Source organism: Gopherus flavomarginatus, chromosome 12, assembly GCF_025201925.1.
Source record: "Gopherus flavomarginatus isolate rGopFla2 chromosome 12, rGopFla2.mat.asm, whole genome shotgun sequence".
Classification (NCBI taxonomy): Eukaryota; Metazoa; Chordata; order Testudines; family Testudinidae; genus Gopherus; species Gopherus flavomarginatus.
Genome location: NC_066628.1, coordinates 24201072 through 24223942, shown reverse-complemented (window position 1 = coordinate 24223942; position 22871 = coordinate 24201072). Strand labels below are relative to the sequence as shown.

The following is a 22871-nucleotide window of genomic DNA, read 5'->3' as shown; positions in this document are numbered from 1 at the left end:
ACAGAGTCCCTGAGCCAAACACTAGAAAAGAGCAGAATCCAAGGAGCCGCTTTGGGGGATCCCCCAGACACTGTCCCCAGGGCAGCACATTCCCCCCGCAGCGCGGGCACCAGGCAGAGGCAGGAACTGGCTTTTCCTCTCCCTGCTCCTCCCCTTCTCCCCCGGAAAGTCAATCTGCTCCGGGGTGCTGCAGGGAATGAGGCTGGGCAGGGCTGGGAGCCGGGAACCTCCCTCCCCACTGATTGCTCCTGCTGCCCCTGCCAGTCTCTCCCCCTGTCCCCCTCCCCTCGGGCTGGGAGACTCGGTCCCTGGCCCGGCCTGGGGCGTTCGCTGTCCCGGACCTGGCTCGGCTCCTGCAGGCGCTCAGGGGAGCAGAGTCTAGGGGCATCAGGGAGGGCAGCAGCTCTGGGACTCGCAGACTCCCGCTCCCCTGGATAGGGTGACTAGACGAGAGACGTGAAATATCAGGACACAGGGGTGGGGCGGGGGGTGCCAGCGGAGCAACAACAACAAAAAACGGAGAAAGTCCCCCGGGCTGGGCACAGAGGGGCGCTAAGAAAGGGCTCTCCCCGCACACACCCCGCGGAGCACCTGCGCCTCAGCCTGGAAAAGAATCCAGACTCACAATGGAGGCAGCAGCAGCCTCTGACCCAGGAAGCTCAAACCCGGTATCCTCAGACAGGGAAACACCCACTGGAAGAACTGTCCATAGTCAGCAACCGACAATAGCCAGGGCCCTCTGGTGGCCACAGTTAGTGATACCAGACGAGGGCCCTTTCCCCTTCCTCCCTCCCCTTCCTAGGGAGTAATTCAGTGCAAGGGGTATTTTTCTGCTGGGATAAAGAACCCACATGAATCTCCCCATGTAGGTACTTATAAACCAGGATCAAGTCACCCCCTAACCTTCACTTGAATAAAAGGAACCGATGGATCTCTGTAAGTCTTTCACTCTGAGGCAGGTTTTCCAGACCTTGAATAATTCTGTTGGTTCTTTTCTTTGTCATTTTAAGGTTTTCAGTGTCCTTGTTGAAGTGAGAACACAAGAAGTGGACAGTGTGTCCAGTAATGGTCTCCCTAATGCCCTATATCGAGACAATACCACCTGTCTACTCCTACTCAGTATTTCCCTGCTTCTACCTCTTTAGCAACTGTACTGATTCTCTTAGCAACACAGCATCCTACCAGGAGCCTGTGTTCAGTTGGATTCCACCATGAATCCTAAATTCTACCCAGAAGCACTGCTGTCAAGGATACAACAGTCCCCCAGCCTTTATGTGTGACCAACCTTCTTTGCTCCTAGAGTTGAAATACAAAATTAAACAAATAAGGAAAAACACCCATAATATCTTTTTAAACAATATTTTCAAGGTTTGAAATTTTTCAAAATGATTACAAAAAAAGATAATTTTGGCAGGGATATTAATCCTCCTGCTTCAGCATTTAATTCAATGTCTATAGAGACCAAGCCTATGAAAGGCCAGATTAGTTTGTGTGTGTTACTGCAGAGTTCTTACACAGGCAGGCCATTCATTCAGTTTTAAGACAGACAATCGGGGGGTACGGGGTAGGTTATGGTTTTTCCGCTGTCCAGTGCTGAGATAAAATCAGATGTGGTTTTGTCCAGTATCACACACAGAGGACTCCATTTTTAAGAGCATATCACTTCACCCTCGCTGCCATGGCCTTGCAAACACTGACCAGTAGAGCTGAGAATGGGGAAACTCAGTGCATGTCACAGAAACAAACCACTAATACCTGAGGTGCTAAGGACAGGAAAACTCAATGTACAGACCAGAAACAAAGTGTTGAGACCTGGGGAACAGAGAATGGGGAAATTCAGGGCATGGCACAGGCACTTAGTTCTGAGACCGAGATCTGGTAAACTCAGAGTACGCCACAGACAAACAGAGGTGAGACCAAGAAGATCGCTGAGAAAAGGGACAATTTGTGCATGGTACAAACACACAATGCTAAAACCACGGCACCAGAGAAGTGGAAATACGAAGTTTGGCACATACATGAACCACTCAGACCAGGGATGATGAGCATAGGAAATGAGTGCATGAAACTGACACGCAGCACTGAGACCAGGGCAGACGAGAATGGTAAAACTCAGTCCATGGTACAGACACACAGGACTCACTTAAAATCAGCAAGCAATGAGGGCACTCATATAATGACACAGTCACCAAGCAAGGAGACCAGGGGAACTGAGAATGGGAAAGCTTGTTACATGCCAGTGCTCAGACCAAGGAAGCTGACAATGGGAAAACTTAGCAAATGCAGCACTGGGAACAAGGGAGCTAAGAAGGGGGCAATTCAGCATATGTCTACACTACAAAATTAGTTCAATTTAATAGAAGTTGATTTTTTTAGAAATTGATTTGATACTGTCATTTGTGTGCGTCCCCACTAAGCGCATTGTCGGAGGGGTGCGTCCACAGTGCCGAGGCTAGAGTAGACTTTTGGAGCATTGCACTATGGTAGCTATCCCACAGCTCCCACAGTCTCTGCCCCCCCCATTGGAATTCTGGGTTGCGCTCCCAATGCCTGATGGGGCAAAAACATTCTTGCGGGTGGTTCTGGGTACATGGTGTCAGCCCCCTTCCCGCCCCCCGTGAAAGCAATGGCAAAATATCGTTTCTCGCCTTTTTTCCTGGGTTACCCATGCAGACGACATACCACGGCAAGCATGGAGCCCGCTCAGTTCCTTGCCTTTGCATACTGTACCATCTGCTGCTGTCTCCTGGTTGCTCCTGGCCGGCCTCACTGAGGTTGGTCGGGGGTGCCTGGGCAGACATGGGTGCTCCTGGCCAGCCTCAGTGAGGTCGGTCGGGGCGCCTGGACAAAAATGGGAATGACTCCCCAGGTCATTCTCTTCTTTAAGTTTTGTCTAATGGAGATTCAGTCCTGCCTGGAATATCAGGCAGGCCTACTAAGAACCAGAGAGGCAAACGGCTACTCCAGGTCAGAGCCTCAGACATCCCACAGAAATGATGAGCTGCATGCCATTCTAGGGGATGCCCCAACAACTACCCCATCCATTGCTTCCCTCCTCCTACACCCCTCCCGGGCTACCTTGGCAGTTATCCTCCCCCATTTGTGTGATGAATTAATAAAGAATGCATGGATTTGAAACAACACTGACTTTATTGCCTCTGCAAGCAGAGATCGGGGGTGGGGGGGGCTGGCTTACAGGGAAGTAGAGTGAACCAGCATTCTGCACTTGCCCAGCCTATAGTTGGACTTCTCCTTACTACTGTCCAGGCTTCATGAGCCATGGGAGCAAGGGGTAGGCTGGGGTAGGTGCAACCGCATGGTGCTGCCAACTGGGAGAGCAGCCTGAGGCAGAAGCCTCCAGCTGGCATGATATTCCAGGCAGGACTGGATCTCCATTACACAAAACTTGAAGAGAGAATGACCTGAAATCATTCCCATTTTTGTCCAGGTGCCCCCGACTGACCTCACCGAGGCCAGCCAGGAGCACCCATGTCTGCCCGGGTGCCCCCAATCAACCTCACCGAGGCCAGCCAGGAGCACCCACGGGACAATGATGACAGCTACCAGTCATACTGTACCATCTGCCATCCACAACGCAAGGCAAGGGGATGCTACTGTGTAGCACTGAAGTACCGCGTCTGCCAGCAGCACCCAGTGACAGTGAAAAAAGGCGAGAAACTATTTTTTGCTGTTGCTTTCATGGGAGGAGTGGACTGACGACATGTACCCAGAACCACCCATGACAATGTTTTGACCCATCAGGCATTGGGAGCTCAACCCAGAATTCAAATGGTTGGCGGAGACTGCGGGAACCGTGGGATAGCTACAGTCATCTGTCGCCCCTCCCTCACTGAGAGCAACAGCTGAGAATCGTTTCATGCCTTTTTTCCACGCAGATGCCAAAGCACAGCAAGCATGAAGCCCACTCAGATCACCGCAGCAGTTATGAGCACTGCAAACAGCACGCACATTATCCTGCAGTATATGCAGCACCAGAACCTGCAAAGGCAGGCGAGGAGGCGAAGGCAGCGATGGCAGGGAAGTCACAAGAGTGATGTGGACATGGACACAGACTTCGCTAAAAGCATGGGTCACAGCAATTTGTCCATCCTGGTGACAATGGGGCAGGCTCATGCCATGGAACACTGATTCTGGGCCCAGGAAACAAGCACAGACTGGTGGGACCACATAGTGTTGCAGGTGTGGGATGATTCCCAGTGGCTGCAAAACTTTCACATGCATAAGGAAACTTTCATGGAACTTTGTGACTTGCTTTCCTCTGCCCTGAAATGCAAGAATAGCAAGATGAGAGCAGCCCTCACAGTTCACAAGTGAGTGACGATAGCCCTCTGGAAGCTTGTCGGGAATCAATTTGGAGTGGGCAGATCTACTGTGGGGGCTGCTGTGATCCAAGTAGCCAAAGCGATCTTTGACCTGCTGCTATCAAGAGTAGTGACTCTGGGAAATGTGCAGGCCATAGCGGATGGCTTTGCTGCAATGGGATTCCCTAACTGTGGTGGGGTGGTAGACGGAATGCATATCCCTATCTTGGGACCAGTGCACCAAGGCAGCAAGTACATAAACCGAAAGGCGTACTTTTCAATGGTGCTGTAAGCACTTGTGGATCACAAGAGACGTGTCATCAACATCAATGTGAGATGGCTGGGAAAGGTACATGATGCTCGCATCTTCAGGAACTCTGGTCTGTGTCAACGGCTGCAGCAAGGGACTTACTTTCCAGACCAGAAAATAACTGTTGGGGATGTTGAAATGCCTATAGTTATCCTTGGGGACCCAGCCTACCCATTAATGCCATGGCTCATGAAGCCATACAAAGGCTGCCTGGACAGTAGTCAGGAGCTGTTCAACTATGGGCTGAGCAAGTGCAGAATGGTGGCAGAATGTGCCTTTGGACGTTTAAAAGCGCACTGGTGCAGTTTACTGACTCGGTTAGACCTCAGAGAAACCAATATTCCCATTGTTATTAGTGCTTGCTGTGTGCTCCACCATCTCTGTGAAAGTAAGGGGTGGGAGGTTTAGGCAAATCACCTGGTCACTGATTATGTGCAGCCAGACACCAGGGTGATTAGAAGAGCATAGCAGTGCGCATGAGAGAAGCTTTGAAAACCCGTTCCATGACTGGTCAGGGGGCTACGATGTGAAAGTTCTGTTTGTTTCTCCTTGATAAAAACCTGCCCCTTTGGTTCACTCTACTTCCCTGTAAATAAACCGCCCTCCCCTCCCCCCCTTTGATCACCGCTTGCAGAGGCAACAAAATCACTGTTTTTCAAAATTCATGCATTCTTTATTACTTTGTCACACAAACGGGGGGATAACTGCCGAGGTAGCCCAGAAGGGGTGGGGCTGGAGGGAAGCAATGGGTTGGATTGGTGGAGGAGAGGAGGAGGGAAGGACAAGGCCACACTGCATTTCAAAACTTATTGAATGCCAGCTTTCTGTTGCTTGGGCAATCCTCTAGGGTGGAGTGTTTGGGTGGCCAGAGTCCCCCCGACCATGTTCTTGGGCATCTGGGTAAGAAGGCCATGGAAGTTGAGGAGGAGGGCAGCTCGTCACACAGTGACTGCAGCATAGAATATCAGGGTTGGAAGGTTCCTCAGGAAGTTATCTAGTCCAAGCCCCTGCTTTACAGGACCAATCCTCAGACAGATTTTTGCTCCTGATCCCTAACTGGCCCCCTCAAGGATTGAGCTCACAACCCTGGGTTTAGCAGGCCCATGCTCAAACCACTGAGCTATCCCTCCCACAGCAGCGGTCTGTGTGCTTCCTGCTGTCTGTCCTGCTCAACAATACACCAGAGAATGAGTTTGATCCGCGAGTAGCCTGAGCTTCCTGCCTCCTTTCATCATGCTGACGCCATATCTCCTCTCGCTGGTCCCTTCTGTCCTCTCGCTCATCCCTCCTGTCCTCGCGTTAATTTTGTGCTTTTCTGCACTCTGACATTGTCTGCCTCCACACATTCCGTTGGGCTCTTTCAATGTGGGAGGACTGCATGAGCTCAGAGAACATGTCATTGCGAGTGCGTTTTTTTCGCCTTCCAATCTAATCTAGCCTCTGGGATGGAGACGATACAGTGAGCATTGAAATATTTGCAGCTGCGGAAAGAAAAAAAGGGAGAGTGGTATTTTAAAAGACATTTTAGAGAACAATGGGTACACGTTTCCACAGTGAACCAAGCTGTTAACATTACATAGCATGTGTGCTTTCTTTACAAGGTCACATTTTGATTCTTATATTGAGGGCCTGCCAGTTTGGTGTGAGAGATCACACACGCAGAGCTGGCAGGCAACAGAATTCGGCTTGCAGGCAGCTATGGTAAGCCACAGTCTTTTGGCTTCTTTAACCTTCGTAACATGAGGGAATGGTTTCAAACAGCAGCGCCCTCATGTCCCATACCAAGCACCCGTTGAGTTGGCCATTTAAAATGGGTTGGCCATTTAAAAGGAGGGGCTGCGGTTTTCAGGTTAACGCGCAGCTCAAACCTAACTAAAGCCCTCCACCCCACCCTATTCTCTGGGATGACTGCTTCACCCCTCCCCCCACCGCGTAGCGCACAGAGGGGATGATTTCTTTTCAGCCACAGGCAAACAGCCCAGCAGGAACAGCCACCTTTGTATGTCCCCTTAATAAAATTGACCTATTTCAACCAGGTGACCATGAATGATATCACTCTCCTGAGGATGACACAGAGAGATAAAGAATGGGTGTTGCTTGAATGCCAGCAAACACCAGAACCATATGCTGCCATGCTTTGTTATGCAATGATTCCAGACTACGTGCTACTGGCCTGGCATGATAATGGAGGATGGAATAAGGCTGCCCTCCCCAGAAACCTTTTGCAAAGGCTTTGGGAGTACATCCAGGAGAGCTTCACTGAGATGTCCCTGGAGGATTTCCGCTCCATCCCCTTACACGTTAACAGACTTTTCCAGTAGCTGCACTGGCCGTGAATGTATCCCAAGTCTTCAGGTCAAATTAATCATTAAACATGCTTGCTTTTAAACCATGTACAATATTTACAAAAGTACACTCACCAGAGGTGCCTTCACTTCCTTCAAGGTCTGTGAGCCCACCTGGGTGGGTTGGGAGAGTACTAGGTCCAGAGTGATAAACAGTTCCTGGCTGCCGGGGAAAATGTTTTCTCCACGTCCTTGCTGCGCGCTAACTTCAACGTCCTCCTCCTCTTCCCCTAAATCTGCATCCCTGTTGCATGAGAGTCCATTGACGGAGTCAAAGCACAGGGGTGGGGTAGTTGTAGGGGCACCCCCTAGAATAGTATGCAGCTCATCATAGAAGCAGCATATCGGAGACTTTGCCCCAGAGCGGCCGTTTGCCTCTCTGTTTTTTTGGTAGGCTTGCCTCAGCTCCTTAAGTTTCACTGCTACAGGTCCCTGTTATGGCCTCTGTCCTTCATGCCCTTTGAGATTTTTTCAAATATTCCGGTACCTCCCGTTTGGTCCATGCTGGAGCTCTTTTGCGATTCTAGGACTTCATGGTAACCTGTGCTGATCAGCTCTCCACACAGGGCAAACAGGACATGAAATTCAAAAGTTCATGGGGCTTTTCCTGTCTACCTGGCCAGTGCATCGGAGTTGAGAGTGCTGTCCAGAGCAGTCACAATGGAGCACTCTGGGATAGCTCCCGGAGGCCAATACTGTCGAATTGCATCCACACTACCCCAAATTCGACCCAGCAAGGTCAGTTTCAGCACTAATCCCCTCGTCGATCTAACGCTGCTAAATTCGACCTAAACTTGTAGTGTAGACCAAGACTCAGTGCAGAGCACCCACATATAGCCCTGAGACCAAGGGAGCTGAGAATAGGGAAGTTAAATCAGGGGGAGAGGGCAAGTGGGGCAATTTGTCCCAGGCCCTGGGCCCCGCAGGGGCCCCATGAGCCCTGGCCCGGCGACGGTCTGGGTCTTTGGCAGCGGGGGCCATTCAGTGCTGCCGAAGACACGGAGCGACTGAAGAGCCCCCTGCCACCAAAATGCTGCCAAAGACCCAGACCACCGCCGGGTGAGTACAAGCGCTGCAGCTCCCCCGCTTTGCCCCAGGCCCCCTGAATCCTCTGGGCGGCCGAGTTAAATACATGGCCCAAACGGAGTTAAGAGATGGGCAGCTGAGAACGAGGACACATGGTGCAGTGCACAGCGATAAGAAATGGGGTGCTGAGAATGAGGAAACTTGATCCACGGCACAGACCTTCAGCACTGACACCAGGTGAGATAAAGTGGGGGGTTCTCTTTGTTTTTTATTGGTTTTTTCAATGGTTTGCAAGCAGAAGGGGTGGGACTCAGTTTCCCTGGGTGTTACTGGTTTAACGGAGTGCTGGGAGAGGGAGTTTGTTGTTACAGAGGACCAGCAACAGAACTTAGGACCCCAGCCAATGGCCTGGGGAATGGCTACCCCAGCAAATGGTGTCATGGCGGCCCAGCTCGGGAGTCACAACTAGTTCTGGCCAGTGGGAGGACAATGGGCTGCAACGAGAGGACCCCAGTAACCTAATCAGTCAGTTCCAGCCAGGTGACCCTGTTTACCTGGATAGAAGACAATGGACAGAGGCGGGGCTTGGGGAAGGTGATATCAGATGCCCAGCTGGAAAGCAAGGGGGATCGGGACTGGAGAGAGAGAGCAGGCAGAGCCCACCTGGATGAAGGAGAGACTTAGATGTACTGTGCTGAGAAAGGCCAGGCCTGAGAGTTTCCTACGCTGTGTTCAGATGCTCAATAAACCCTCCTATTTTCCACTGGCTGAGAGTCACTCCGATCTAGAGAACAGGGTTCCACAAGGCAACCTAGCGATAGAGGATGTGGAAAAAGCTAATGTACTCTATAATTTTTTTGCCTCACAAACAATGTCAGCTCCCAGACAACTGCATTGGGCAGCACAGTGTAGGGAGGAGGTGACCAGCCCTCTGTGGAGAAAGAAGTGGTTCAGGATTATTTAGAAAAGCTGGATGGGCACAAATCCATGGGGCTGCATGCACTACGTCTGAGGGTACTAAAGGAGTTGGTGGATGTGACTACAGAGCCCATTGGCCATTATCTTTGAAAACTCATGGCGATCTGGGGAGGTCCCAGATGACTGGAAAAAGGCTAATGCAGTGCCCATCTTTAAAAAGGGAAAGGAGGAGGATCCAGGGAACTACAGGCCAGTCAGCCTCACCTCAGTCCCTGGAAAATCATGGAGCTGATCCTCAAGGAATCAATTTTGAAGCACTTTGAGAAGAGGAAAGTGATCAGGAACAGTTAGCATGGATTCACCAAGGGCAAGTCATGCCTAACCAACCTAATTGCCTTCTATGAGGAGAAAACTGGGTCTGTGGATGAGGGGAAAGCAGTAGACATGTTATTCCTTGACTTTAGCAAAGGTTCTGATACAGTCTCCCACAGTATTCTTGCCAGCAAGTTAAAGAAGTATGGGCTGGATGAATGGACTATAAGGTGGATAGAAAGCTGGGTAGATCATCGCGCTCAATGAGTAGTGATCAATGGCTCCATGTCTAGTTGGCAGCCAGTATCAGGCGGAGTGCCCCAAGTGTCGCTCCTGGGGCCTGTTTTGTTCAATATCTTCATTAATGATCTGGAGGATGGCATGGACTGCATTCTCAGCAAGTTTGCAGATGACACTAAACTAGGAGGAGTGATAGATATGCTAGAGGGTAGGGATAGGGTACAGAGGGACCTAGACAAATTAGAGGATTGGGTCAAAAGAAATCTGATGAGGTTCAATAAGGATAAGTACAGAATCCTGCACTTAGGATGGAAGAATCCCATGCACTACTACAGACTAGGGACCAAGTGGCTAGGCAGCAGTGGTGTAGAAAAGGACCTAGAGGTTACAGTGGATGAGAAGCTAGATATGAGTCAACAGTGTGCCCTTGTTGCCAAGAAGGCTAATGACATTTTGGACTGTATAAGTAGGGGCAGTGCCAGCAGATGGATGGAAGTGATCATTCCTCTCTATCCCACCTCCTAGCTTCCTACCTGAGTTTTGTTCAGGGCTTTTATAGCCCTCCCAGCCTTCAGCCCAGCTGTCACTGCTTAGCTCAGCTCAGTCTATTGCAGCGAGCCAGCCCTCGTTAGGGCCCGCAGCAGGGGTCCCTGCTGGCTGCTTTGCACTTCTGCCCTGGCCTCTCTGCCCGAAAGCAGGGCATTCAAGGGGTTTCACCCCTGCCCTGCCACAGGCACATACATGCAGCACTGACACCGGGGAGCTGAGAGTGGGGGAAGGCTGTGCATTACACTGACACAGAGGAGTGACACCAAGGAGCTGAGAATGGGGGAAGGCTGTGCATGACACAAACACACAGCACTGAGACCAGCATAGCTGAGAGTGGGAGAAGGCTGTGCATGGCACAGACACTCAGCACTAACACCAGGGAGCAGAGAAGGCTGAAATAAGGCTGTGCATTGCACTGAGACCAGAAGTGGTGAGAATAATGCATGTCACAGACAAAGTGATGCATGTCACAGACAGGGGCGGCTCCAGGCACCAGCGCATCAATCCGATTTCTTTGACAAGAAAGACTTTGGCCTCCGGAGGCCTGGTAAGACTGCTGGGTGATGTCTGGTGAACTTTTAGCACACAGATAGGAACTTTTATTGTTTTAATATGTTTTCTCTGTAATGCTGCCACAGTAAGAATAAATGTGCTAGCTTATAAAGCACTACATGGTAACTTGTGGCTGCTGGCAACTACAACTGTTCATAGCCTTTGAAGAGAAAGCAAAGCCTAGAGGCTGGCCGGGTTAGGCAGTCTGGCTGGCTGCGGATAGCACAGTGTAAGCAGGGAACTGTGCAGTCTGGTAAAACCCCTGGCAGGAGGGACAGAGATAAGGGTGTCTACCCAAGAGAAGGGGGAGCTGAGGAGCTGAAGATTAAGTACTCGCTAACTGACAGATCCCAAAAAATGGTCATCCATGGGGAATCATCTGTGAGTGGGGGTATTTCTAGCGGGGTTCTGCAGGGATCGATATCAGGCCTCACTCTATTCAACAGTTTCATCCACAATCTGGAAGAAAATATGAAATCATTGCTGACGAAATTTGCAGAGTGGTAAATAATGATGACAGGGCAGGCACATAGAGCAATGTAGATCGCTTGGTAAGCTGAATCCCCTCAAACATGTTTTAATATAGCCAAATGCAAGATCACACATCTAGGAACAAGGAATGCAGGCAATATCTACAGAGTGGGGGCCTGTGTCCCGGAAAGCAGTGACTGTGAAAAGGATCTTGGGGTCATAGAGGACAAGTGACTGAGAGTGAACTCCTATGGTGCATTGCAGCACCATTTCCAAGTATCAATATTTCTGTTTTCAGGTGTTTGGTTTCTGACAACAAAAATGTGTCCCATGGAAACCAGACACTGTCTGTGAAAACCCAATTTTCAGTCCCCAATTTGGAGCTCAGACTAGATGATCCTAGCGGTCCCTTCTAATCCTATGAGTCTATGAATCAGTTGGAACAGCGTTTTTGTGGAAAATGTTTGGCCAGCCTTGGGGTCTAGGCCACCTGTGCCTCCCCTTCCCACCCCCCAATGCCTGGGGCTAAGGGTGTGCAGAGCCCTCTCTCACTGAACAGGGCCCCAGTGTGACATATGGACTCCAGGTCCCCACCCAGTGCTGCTTCCAGCTGGTAGCTACAGTTCTCAGCTTCCTGGCTACCAGCTTCCCTCCTCTCTCTGTCCCTTTCACCCCACTGGGGCTGGTAGAGGGATGCAGCAGGTAAGCAAGGGGCCATATGGTCTGTTCAAGAGGCCTCCCCCACCCAGAATGAGAATGGTATAGAAAAGTGACTCCTTCTTCCAAGCTCTGCCCATCTAATAAGCCCCACCAATGTGAGTCACCACATTTCATACAATTTAAGGCCAGAAGAAACCATGAGGTCATCTGGACTGATCTCATGCAAGCCCAGGCCAGAGAATTCCCCTATGCAGTACTATTGAACTGGGAAGCATTTGCTGCCCATTGGCTGAGGCAGAGAGAGTGGTACACTGCTGGGTTCTCCTTCCCTGGGGCAGAATTAAGGTTGTGGGGCTGTGTTGGGTGGGAGGTATCACCTCTACTCTGCAGTTCCAACATCTGGGTTTTGTTTTTTCCATCTAACCTTCTCTAAGTGGGGAATCTAAGGGGCACTGTAACCTAGCATGTCCCAGTTTGCCAGAGCCTGAGTTTGAGAATTAAACTCACCCATTCACAAGGAACCCAGGGCTCTAGCAAGAGACTCTGCCATAACCCCTGGAAGGGGTCTGCGGAGGATCCTTAGTTGGGCAGCATGGTGGATCTCATAGGTGTTCTAACTGAGGGAGCATGAGGCACTGCTGTCTGCCCAGTTGGGGGCTCAGGAACAGGGCAAGGCCTAGAGCAGGATTCTCCCATTCGTGCATCTGGCTCGACTCAGGACTTTTCCCACAGCCTGATCTCAGGTAATAAGCCTCCCCCTCTGGATTCCATCTGTGGACTCAGCAGGAATGGGTGGACATCCTAGTGTCCTAAATAAAACCTCTTAAGGAGGGACACTTTTCTCCGACCTACTGAGTAATTCTGCCTGCTACTAGAATAATGAGTTGTCAGTCCTCAGTTTCTACTGGATCAGGCTTGAGAAGAATTTTTAACCTCTAGCCTAGGTTTTCAGCCTCAATATTCCTTTGGCTATTCTTATTGAATGTACACCTGTTGCTTTGAACCTCACTTTCCATTTCCCCTCTGCTACCTTCTTTTTCTCTCTCACAAAGTTTGGTCTCTTTTCCATACCTGTCTTTTCAAAGCTAACCCCATCTCAGTATTGCCAAATCCAATGTTTAAAAATCATAATCCCCTAAAATCATGAGATTATCTTTTTAAAGTAATATGCATTGGTTCCTTTCATTTGCCTTTTGATATTTGAGTCTTCAGGGGTCACATTTTCAAGCTTTTCTCTGCAGCCTCAAGGTCTAGAAACTTTCTTTCTTCCATCAGTGGGAACTGAGATTCACCCATAAACACATGATTCTGGGAGCTGGGGTATTAATAAAATACCACATATTGCAAGACTGGTGATAAAATTGTGAGAGGGGTAACACTGCTTATTCTTCTTCCTTTGAAATATTACACTGTACAAAACATAGCTTTTTTGTTTTAATGTGAAAAAGTCAGAAACAGCCACATTTCTTCCCTAGAAAGGAATTGCTCAACAGTTTTCCAGTGGAATGTTGTTCCATCAGATGTTGATCTGATTAAATCAAAACATTTCTCAGGAATATATTGACTTCATTAAAATTTTCTATGGGAAATTACTGAAACATTTAAATTTGATGTTATTTCAACTATATTAAATATGTGATGTGATATATTATAATCCCCATCAATGGAGGCTTTTAAGAATAGGTTGGACAAACACCTATCTGAGATGGTCTACGTTTACTTGGTCCTGCCTCAGCGCAGAGGGCTGAAAGAGATGTCTTCTTGAGGTCACTTCTAGCCCAAATTTCTATGAGTCTATAATAATAAGATATAATGAAATACAGTAAAATTATAACATTAAAATAAAATGTTTAGATCTTACCAAAACGTTTCCATAATGTCAAAATAAAATTGTTCTGGATATTTCATTTTGTGAAAAATTCTGAGAATTCTACTTTTTGTCCCAATTAGGGATTAAATGAAATTTCAGAATCTTGGAATTTTTTGTGGAACAGGAATTCTGTTTGTGACCAGCTCTCCTCTTAAGGAACATGCATCTTAGTACATTGTATTTCTGCTATAGTAAAATATAGCTCAAACTCAACCCAAAGGCCAATTTTCAGCAGTTCCAGCCAATGCTGCTAAAAATCACATTTCACTCTTTTCACCACTCTTGATACACATTTGAACAGCTTTAATCACATTTGTACAATGAGGGAAAAACAGCAGGTGGGTTTTACAATCAGTAACTGGATGAAGGGGCTGGAAAGGAGGAGGTTAACACAAATAAATGATGATAGTGATCTGATGGTAGTGATCAATGGCTCCCTGTCTAGTTGGCAGCCAGTATCAAGCAAAGTGTCCCAAGGGTTGGTCCTGAGGCCAGTTTTGTTCAATATCTTCATTAAAGATCTGGAGGACGGCGTGGATTGCACCCTCAGCAAGTTTGCAGATGACGCTAAACTGGGAGGAGTTTTAGATATGCTGGAGGGCAGGGATAGGATACAGAGGGACCTAGACAAATTAGAGGACTGGACCAAAAGAAATCTGATGAGGTTCAACAAGGACAAGTGCAGAGTCCTGCACTTCGGAAGGAAGAATCCCATGCACTGCTACAGACTAGGGACCAAATGGTTAGGCAGCAGTGGTGCAGAAAAGGATCTATGGGTTACAGTGGACGAGAAGCTGGATATGAGTCAACAGTGTACCCTTGTTGCCAAGAAGGCTAACGGCATTTTGGGCTGTATAAGTAGGAGCACTGCCAGCAGATAGAGGGACATGATCATTCCCCTCTCTTCGGCATTGGTGAGGCCTCATCTGGAGTACTGTGTCCAGTTTTGGGCCCCACACTACAAGAAGGATGTGGAAAAATTGGAAAGAGTCCAACGGAGGGCAACAAAAATGATTAGGGGACTGGAGCACATGGCTTATGAGGAGAGGCTGAGGGAACTGGGATTATTTAGTCTGCAGAAGAGAAGAAAGAGGGGGGATATGATAGCTGCTTTCAACTACCTGAAAGCAGGTTCCAAAGAGGATGGATCTAGACTGTTCTCAGTGGTACCTGATGACAGAACAAGGAGTAATGGTCTCAAGTTGCAGCGGGGGAGGTTTAGGTTGGATATTAGGAAAAACTTTTTCAGTAGGAAGATGGTAAAGCACTGGAATGGGTTACCTAGGGAAGTGGTGGAATCTTCTTCCTTAGAGGTTTTTAAGATCAGGCTTGACAAAGCCCTGGCTGGGATGATTTAGTTGGGAATTGGTCCTGCTTTGAGCGGGGGGTTGGACTAGATGACATCCTGAGGTCCCTTCCAACCCTGATATTCTATGATTCTATGCTGTGGTCACTGGGCTAGCTACATCACAACGTAGGAAGGAAGGAGTAAATGACAAAGTAGATTTGTCGGCTCCTGTTTGTTGCTTTCACATCTTCCTATTCCATTGCCTACAATTAGTTTGTAGCTTCTGCTTGATTCAATCATGTAACTGTTTATCTTCTACCTACTGTGAATGACTTTTTCCGCCCATTTCCTTTTTAATTTTTAGTCCCCAAAGTTCACGCCTTTGATAGGAGTGGAGGTCAGTGCTCCAGCAAAGTCCTTATCCATACACAAACTCACAAAGGTCTAATTAACATGGTGTAAACACCTCAAGATAAACCAAGCCAAGGAAGGCTGGAAATTATGAGCATCACACATACAGCTGTGCCTGTTAAGCTAAATCAGTTTATAATCCTACCTTTAATTAGGGTTTGTCTATATGGGGAAACTGACTGGCTACTGCTATTTTTGAACAACTCCCCACATGGACCCTAAATCTCAATACGAGAGTGTCCATATGCGGTGTCATTAGGGATATCTGTAGCACTTCAAATTCACACTCTCTCTTATTCTGGAATAACATCCCTGCTCAGAGAGGCCCTTAGACTGGGGCAATTTTTTGTCTGTAGAGACCTGACTTAATCAATTTAGGCTAAACCAAAATAAGCCTGGATTATAGCGTGTTCACACAGCCTATTAAACCAGGCTAACATCACCCTGTAAGTTAAAAGGCTGTGAATGAGCCCTAACTCCCTTCTGCGGTAACACCTGGACTCTGACAGAGGCCTAGCCCTCATTTGAGAGGGGACTTGGAAGGTTTGTCTACTAAGTGGGTTCTCTGGTGAGCGAACAGGTTTGATTTCTGAATGAAGCTTCTCCCGCACACAGGACACTCATAAGGTTTCTCTCCTGTGTGGATTCGCTGGTGCCTGCTGAGGTTTGAGCTCTGAGGGAAGCTTTTCCCACAGTCGGGACATTTATAGGGATTCTCCTCTGTGTGAGTTCTCTGATGGGAAGTCAGGCTGGAGCCATAGCGGAACCTTTTCCCGCAGTCAGGACACTCGTGGGGTTTCCCCTCCATGTGGGTTCGTTCGTGGGAAAGAAGGCTTGCAATCTGAACGAAGCCTTTCCCGCACTCGGTGCATTTGTAGGGTCTCTCCCCCGTGTGGATTCTCTGGTGGGTCATGAGGTTGGAGCTCTGGGTGAAGCTCTTCCCACAGTCGGGACATGGATAGGGGCGCTCTCCCCCATGGGTTCTCTGGTGTCTGATCAGGTTGGAGCTCTGGCTGAAGGCTTTCCCGCAGTGAGTGCACTTGTAGGGCTGTTGCCCCGTGTGGGTCCTCTGATGTGTGACGAGGGTGGAGCTCCGATTAAAGCATTTCCCGCAGTCTGGGCAGATGAAGGGCTTATCGCCCGTGTGGGCTAGTTGGTGCCTCAGGAACCCAGAGCTGTTCTTGAAACATTTCGTGCAGTCGGGGCATTTGTAGGGTCTCTCTCCCGTGTGCACTCTCTGGTGAATGATGAGGTTTAAGCTCCGGCTGAACCTTTTCCCGCACTCCTCACATTTGTAAGGTTTCTCTCTGGCACTGTTGTGACTCCTCTGGTGCAGGCTGAGGGCGGAGCTGCAGGGGAAGCTTTGCCCACATTTACCACAGGCGAGAGATCTCTGCTCAGTTGAGTTTCTTTGTTGGACAGCGTCATGGACATTCTTGTCCCCTCTTTTCCCACGAGTAGATTTAGCCAGTCTCTCCTCTGGCTGGTTTCCATGTGCCCTCTCTGGCCTGAGCTGACTCTCAAAGGCTTCTTCCTGCTCAGGGCTCTGGGAAACATCCCCTTCAACTCTTTCCAATACTATCCCATGCAGTTCCACTGGCTCAGCACCTTCCTGCTGAGATTTCTCCTCCTCATTCTCATTCACCATCCCATCACCTGCTGGGACAGAGGGAGAACCCAGACAGGAGTCAGTCCCTGTGGCTGTGGGAAAGAGAACCCCAGAAAGGGGAACTAACCCCAATATGTGCTGGGGAGATGGAAAACTGACAAGATATATGTCCCACAATCAACTCCTCAGAGGAACGAGGGGAGGGTTCACAGCCAGACCTCAGATTGGATAGTTCACCAATTTAAATTCTACTGGGGGTGTTTGCAAATATATGTACACTTATGCAAACATATTCATATTTAAATTTTACTGGGCTTTGTGGGATCAAGCGGATCAACAGCTGAGAGTGGTCTCTGTCCCCTACCATTCTCCCAGCCCTGTGCACTGCATGTATGCTATGCCCAACCCCAGCTATGCCTCACTCTGGTGTCACAGAGTTTAAGGCCAGATGGGACCACCAGATCATCCAGATTGCTTTCCCACATATCACAGGCCCCCAACACTGCCCAGCGCCTACACACCAAGCCTAACAACCAGAATTAGACCAAACTATCACAGCCCACAGGAGACTAGACTTGTGTGCCACAGGCAAAGGCAGGAGAGACTGAGGTGCACCAGTGCCCGAGACCCCACCAATGGAAGGGGAATGTCAAAGTGAGATATATGCGGATAATCCTGGCATATGGCCCGCACTGCAGAGAAAGGTGTGAAAACCTAAAGTCCACTGCCAATCTGTGCTGGGGGAAAATTCCTTCCTAGCCCCACATATGACGACCAGACAAACCCTGAGCGTGGGAGGAGGAACCAGCCAGCCTAGCACCTGAGCAAGATGCCACCTCTGAACCCTGCCCACACTATCTAGTACCTATCCCCAGCCATGGGGATACTTCAAAGGAAACAGACTAAAACCACCCCACATCCCTTGAATGCATTGGGGGCAATCCCTTCCTGACCCCTCCACTGAAGCCCTGAAGCACGTGCTTTAGGAACATAAGACAGGAACTGGAAAGGACTGCCAGGCCAGCTGACCCCCTTCTCATCATACACAATCCCATAGCACTATCTCCCTCATAAATTTGTCCAGCTCTCTCTCACAAAGCATTAAGTGGTTTGTCCCCAGGCTAGAAACCATCTTTTAATTTCCAGCCTGAATTTGTTCACGGCTAGTTTATCCTCATATGTTCTTGCCCAACGTTATCCTTTAGCCTAAAGAGTTCTTCTCCCTCCCTGGTATTCCCCGCACCCCTAAATGTATTTATAGTGAGAAATCACATCCCCTCTTAGCCTTCATTTTCCTAGGCTAAACGAGCCAACTCTTCTGGCCTCCCCTCAGAAGACTGGCCCTCCATCATCCTACCAACATGTCTCTGCACCTGGGCCACTTTGAATTAATCATTTTTGGCCATGGGTGATCAGGACTATGCCCAGCATCCCAGAGGAGGTCTCCCCAGTGCCTCACAGGAGGACATCCACACACTTCCCTAGCTCCACTGGAAATGCCTCACCTCATACATCCTAGGATCACATTTGCCTGCTTTGCAGTCACACCACACTGGTGGCTCATAGTCATCCAGCCAGCAAACCCTGACTGACAGCTGCCTGGGCGCTACATTTCTCACATCCGATGTAAGGAAGGATCCTGCTCCCATAGAAAGGTGCTACTTACAGCATACTGAGCATGCTCAGTACATCTGCTGAAGCCACTGCCCTTCCCCCTGCCCTTATACCCATAGGATTCTGCTGACTGCTTTTGACAGGGGTTAAAAAGTGGCAAAGGGGATAAATCGAAGCAGGGGGGTGGCCAGGGTCTGAGCAGGAAGTGGAAATTTACTGGTCTGGGGGGTCAAGCAGCCGGAGACAGCACTAGGAGAGGGGCTAAAGGGCAAAATCAGGGCTGGGGAGGGAAGGAGCAGGCATTAAGTTTGGGGTGAGGCACTGGCAGAGGGTGACCAAGGGCAAAACCTGCCACAGTCAGGGGCAGATGGGGTAGCAGTTACCCCAGTGTGACAGACACCAATGTTTGCAAAAATGGTGGGTGGCAGAGGGGCTTTTTTATTTCCCCTCTCACAGACAGGACCTCTCAGCATCAGCTTCCCAGGGCTGAGTTCTTAAAGGCACAGGAATATCAATGCTGCTCCTCTTTGTCTGATCTAACTAGGGTGACCAGACAGCAAATGCGAAAAATCGGGATGGGGTGGGGGGTAATAGAAGTTATATAAGATAAAGACCCAAAAATCGGGACTGTCCCTATAAAATTGGGACATCTGGTCACTCTAGATCTAACCTACTGAGGCTATGTCTACACTACAAATTTCAAAGCACTGTGCTCCTGGTAATCCACTTCGAGGAGGGGATTAGCTCTGAGCACTGGGAGATGAGCCTGTCCATGCTAGCGCTTTAAAGTGCTCAAACTTGTTGCACTCAGGGTGTGTGAAGAAGTGAGGATTTTACCCACGAAAGCTTATGCCCAAATAAATCTGTTAGTCTTTAAGGTGCCACCAGACTTCTTGTTGTTTTTGTAGATACAGACTAACACAGCTACCCCTGATACTTAATTCAGTGAAACATTTTACATATATCCCCTCAGAAACAAAGAATCCCTTATCACTGTTTCTGAATGCACAGAGTCTCCCAGCAGTTTCCCAAGTTGTCTTATCTGCTGCTGGGATTCCCTGAATTCCCTGAATTTTTTATTCTAATTTTTTCTTCTCATTTTTAGAGCAGATGTTTATTCTGTTGGATCATCTGACTTCCACTCTGACTGAATTTCTGGCCTATTGTCAAAACTCTGTTTTGAGTCAATCCACCAATGGTGTAAATATTGATGGTCAGACCAATAGTCCACCACATCTACAATCCTGTCTTGTGACAGTGGCCAATGCCAGGTGCTTCTAAGGGAATGATCAGACCAGGCAATGACTCATTGAACCATCTCATTGTCTACTCCCACCATCTGGCAGTTTAGGGACATGCAGAGCCTGGGCCTGCATCCCTGATTATCTTGGCTAATAGCCAATCTACTTATCCTGAGGGACTGATCTAATTCTTTGTTCAACTCACTGATAGTTTTTCCTTTCAAAACATAATGAACACACATCTACAACTCCAAGATACCTTTACAACCACAAGAATTTTAAAATCATGAGTTGTACACCCTCGAGTCAAGAAATTGTAATAAATAGATATCTTTTTTGGGGCCTTGTTCCTGAGCCTGTAGGGTGCAGTAAGGCCAGTTCCAATGCCTTGAGCCGAAACACCTGAATGAATAGTAGTCTACTCTCACTCTCCCAAACATTTAATATACCTAAGGCCATACCTACAGTTTAAGTGTGGGTTAACTCAAGTTATGTCACTATAGAGTCACTACGGTTACTATGTCACTTGTATTTTGCATATATTTTGTACGCATGCACTGTATTTTGGGAAGCTTTGGTTTGGCAGTGTATGTTGGGTACCAAACAGGTCAGACAGGGGTAGTTGTGGCCAGGAGATCAAACTTCTTATAATGCATAAAAGTATACATAAGGTTTACACCTTTTTTTCTAAACCACTAACCTTGTTGGCCCTCCTCACTATCTGCCATCTCACACAGAATCATGGAGCCTGCATGGCTCTGTACTATTGTCATAAGCATTTGCATCCAAAGGTGCATGCTCCTTTATTATTTGCAGATCAGCAAACATACAAGAGGGGTGTGACATTATACTCTACATTCTTTATGAAAATATGCTTATGATATGGATATGACATAGCTAATATAAACTTTATGCAAGATGACTGTTGACTGTGTTTATCCAACCTGTATGCATGTGAGACTCCTCTCTGTAGGAATCAGCTACATCCAATGGGCTTTTTTTTAAGCAAAGTTGGACCTCTCGCTGCTGCGGGTAGCACGGTCCTACAGTGAGCATTTTCTCACACACACACACACACACACACACACACACACACGTGTATGAAACTGCAAATAGGGATGTGCTCCCTGTAGCACTGCAATGTGATGAAGCTAATTCCTACAATGAGAGGTCCAACTTTGCTAAAAAATAGGCCATGGGATGTAGCTGATTCCTACAGAGAGCAGGCTCACATAAACAGTGGTGTGAGAAACTGCTGCCTGTAGGAATTTGCTTCATCACATTGCACTGCTACAGGTAGCAGCACATCCTTACAGTTTCCAGTTTCAGCATTTTCACTCACGTGTGTATATATCTGTAGGTCTGTGCTACTCACAACAGGGAAAGGTCAAACTTTGTTAGCAGCAGGGAAAGGTTAAACTTTGCTAAAAAAAAAGGTATTTCAAGCATTTTTACATGTAAAACCAACCTGATAGCTTCCTTTAACAGTGTAACAAGCCTACATGACCTTATCATAAACAAACTTTGGAAATGAAACCAAGATGGACATAATGATAAATAAGATGGGAATAACAATGTTGTGGATACGTTTCTATTCAAAATCTTAATGATTGAGATAATGGCATAGGATTGAGATAACATGATAACAGTTTTCAAGTATGTACAAATAAAGTAGCATCTTTTTACAGAAGCTGTTTCTTACAATCTATACGTATCACTAACCCCTACAGACAGCACTATAGCATATACTATACTGCAAGAAACTGCTACCTGTCCACATTTGCTACATCAGGTAGCAGTTTAATACAATAGTAGCTCCTAACATCTATAAGTATCAGACTGTGCTGCTGGTAGCACATTCCTAGGAGGAGCAGTATCCTTCACTACACCTGCAGCCTCTCCATGCGCCTCTTAGCGGCCCTAGGCAGCTTAGCCCCCAACCCTGCTCCTCCTGTTGCTGCCCCGGCACAGACACAGCTGGCAGGATGCTCTCTGGAGCTGTGTGCCCGGGGTGGGCAGCACCCTGGCTGGGGCAGGTAGGCACTAAGGGGTGGGGACAGGGGGCAGAGCACACACACAGCCAGCAAACCCCAAGACAAGGTCCTCACAAGGCCGCCCGGGGGGGGGGGGGCATTGAGGCAACTTGCCCCAAGCCCGGGAGCTCACATGTCCTGACCCAGCAGCACTCCAGGTGTTCGGCAGCATTTTGGCGGGGGGGGGGGGGGTGTCCTTCAGTCGCTCCGCGTCTTTGGCAGCACTGAACAGCCCCCCACCGCCAAAATGCGTGGAAGACCCAGACCGCTGCGGGGTGAGTACAAGCGCTGCACCTCCCCCACTTGGTCCCAAGGCCCCTCGAATCCTCTGGGCGGCCCTGGGTCCTCGGCTGATGCCCTGCAGCGTCAGAGCAGCCGGGGTGCGGGAGGCTGTGAGAACCAGAGCCTGGAGGGGGCCAGAGAGGGCAGCAGCTCTGGGACTCGCAGACCCCCGCCCCCCCGGGAGCAGAGCTGGGGCGAGGAGGGGCTAGTGCTGCAGAATCACTTTCCTGCCCGGCCCCAGCCCTTCCCCCGGGTCTCTCCCCTCACCTGCAGGCTCCGGCTCAGGGGCTGGTGTCGACAGCGCCCGGAGCTGCCTCCGGAGAGAGTCCCCCCGGCTGAGCACAGAGGGGCGCTGGGGAAGGGCTCTCCCCGCACACACCCCGCTGGGGAGCAGCAGCGGCTCAGCCTGGGCTCCCGGCTCACAATGGAGGCGACAGCAGCGTCCGACCCGGGAAGTCCAACCCCCGACGTGCTGAGCAGACAGGCAGAGAGCAGCAGCCGTCTCCGTTCCCGGAGTAATAAGCAGAGCAGGGCCCTCTGGTGTTATTGGGCATTATTTCATTAGTCAGCTCCCTGCCAGAGCAGGGTCCGGGTGCAGACAGGGCTGCTGCCCATTGTGGATAGATGAATGGGTTTCATCACATGACAGAATCTTTTTTGATAGATTAATCTTCAATCCAGCACAGTCTGGAGGGCAGGCAACCCTAGTCCAGAATTGCCAGTCTTCAATCCCAGCTGAGGTTTTTCTCCCCGGGAGAGAGACAGACAGACAGAGACAGAAAGTTGCAACCCCCTAGTCTAGCATTGCCCGTGTCTCC

The 22871-nt window shown here is 49.0% G+C and overlaps 1 protein-coding gene across 7 annotated transcripts in view; it reads right to left on the bottom strand.

Moving 5' to 3' along the window:
• LOC127032466 (zinc finger protein 883-like) overlaps positions 1–22522 on the bottom strand; it is a 28547-nt gene extending 6025 nt beyond the window's left edge. The window contains exons 1-3 of one of the 7 annotated variants that reach the window (XM_050919769.1): positions 22321–22522; positions 15828–16930; positions 5215–5218 (exon numbers count right to left, since the gene is read on the bottom strand). In XM_050919769.1, coding sequence (XP_050775726.1) covers positions 5215–5218; positions 15828–16922 — 1099 coding nt within the window. In that variant the 5' untranslated portion in view covers positions 16923–16930; positions 22321–22522. The other 6 variants (XM_050919763.1, XM_050919764.1, XM_050919768.1 and 3 more) reach the window with 6 other exon arrangements.
• Positions 22523–22871: the final 349 nt, after the last annotated feature.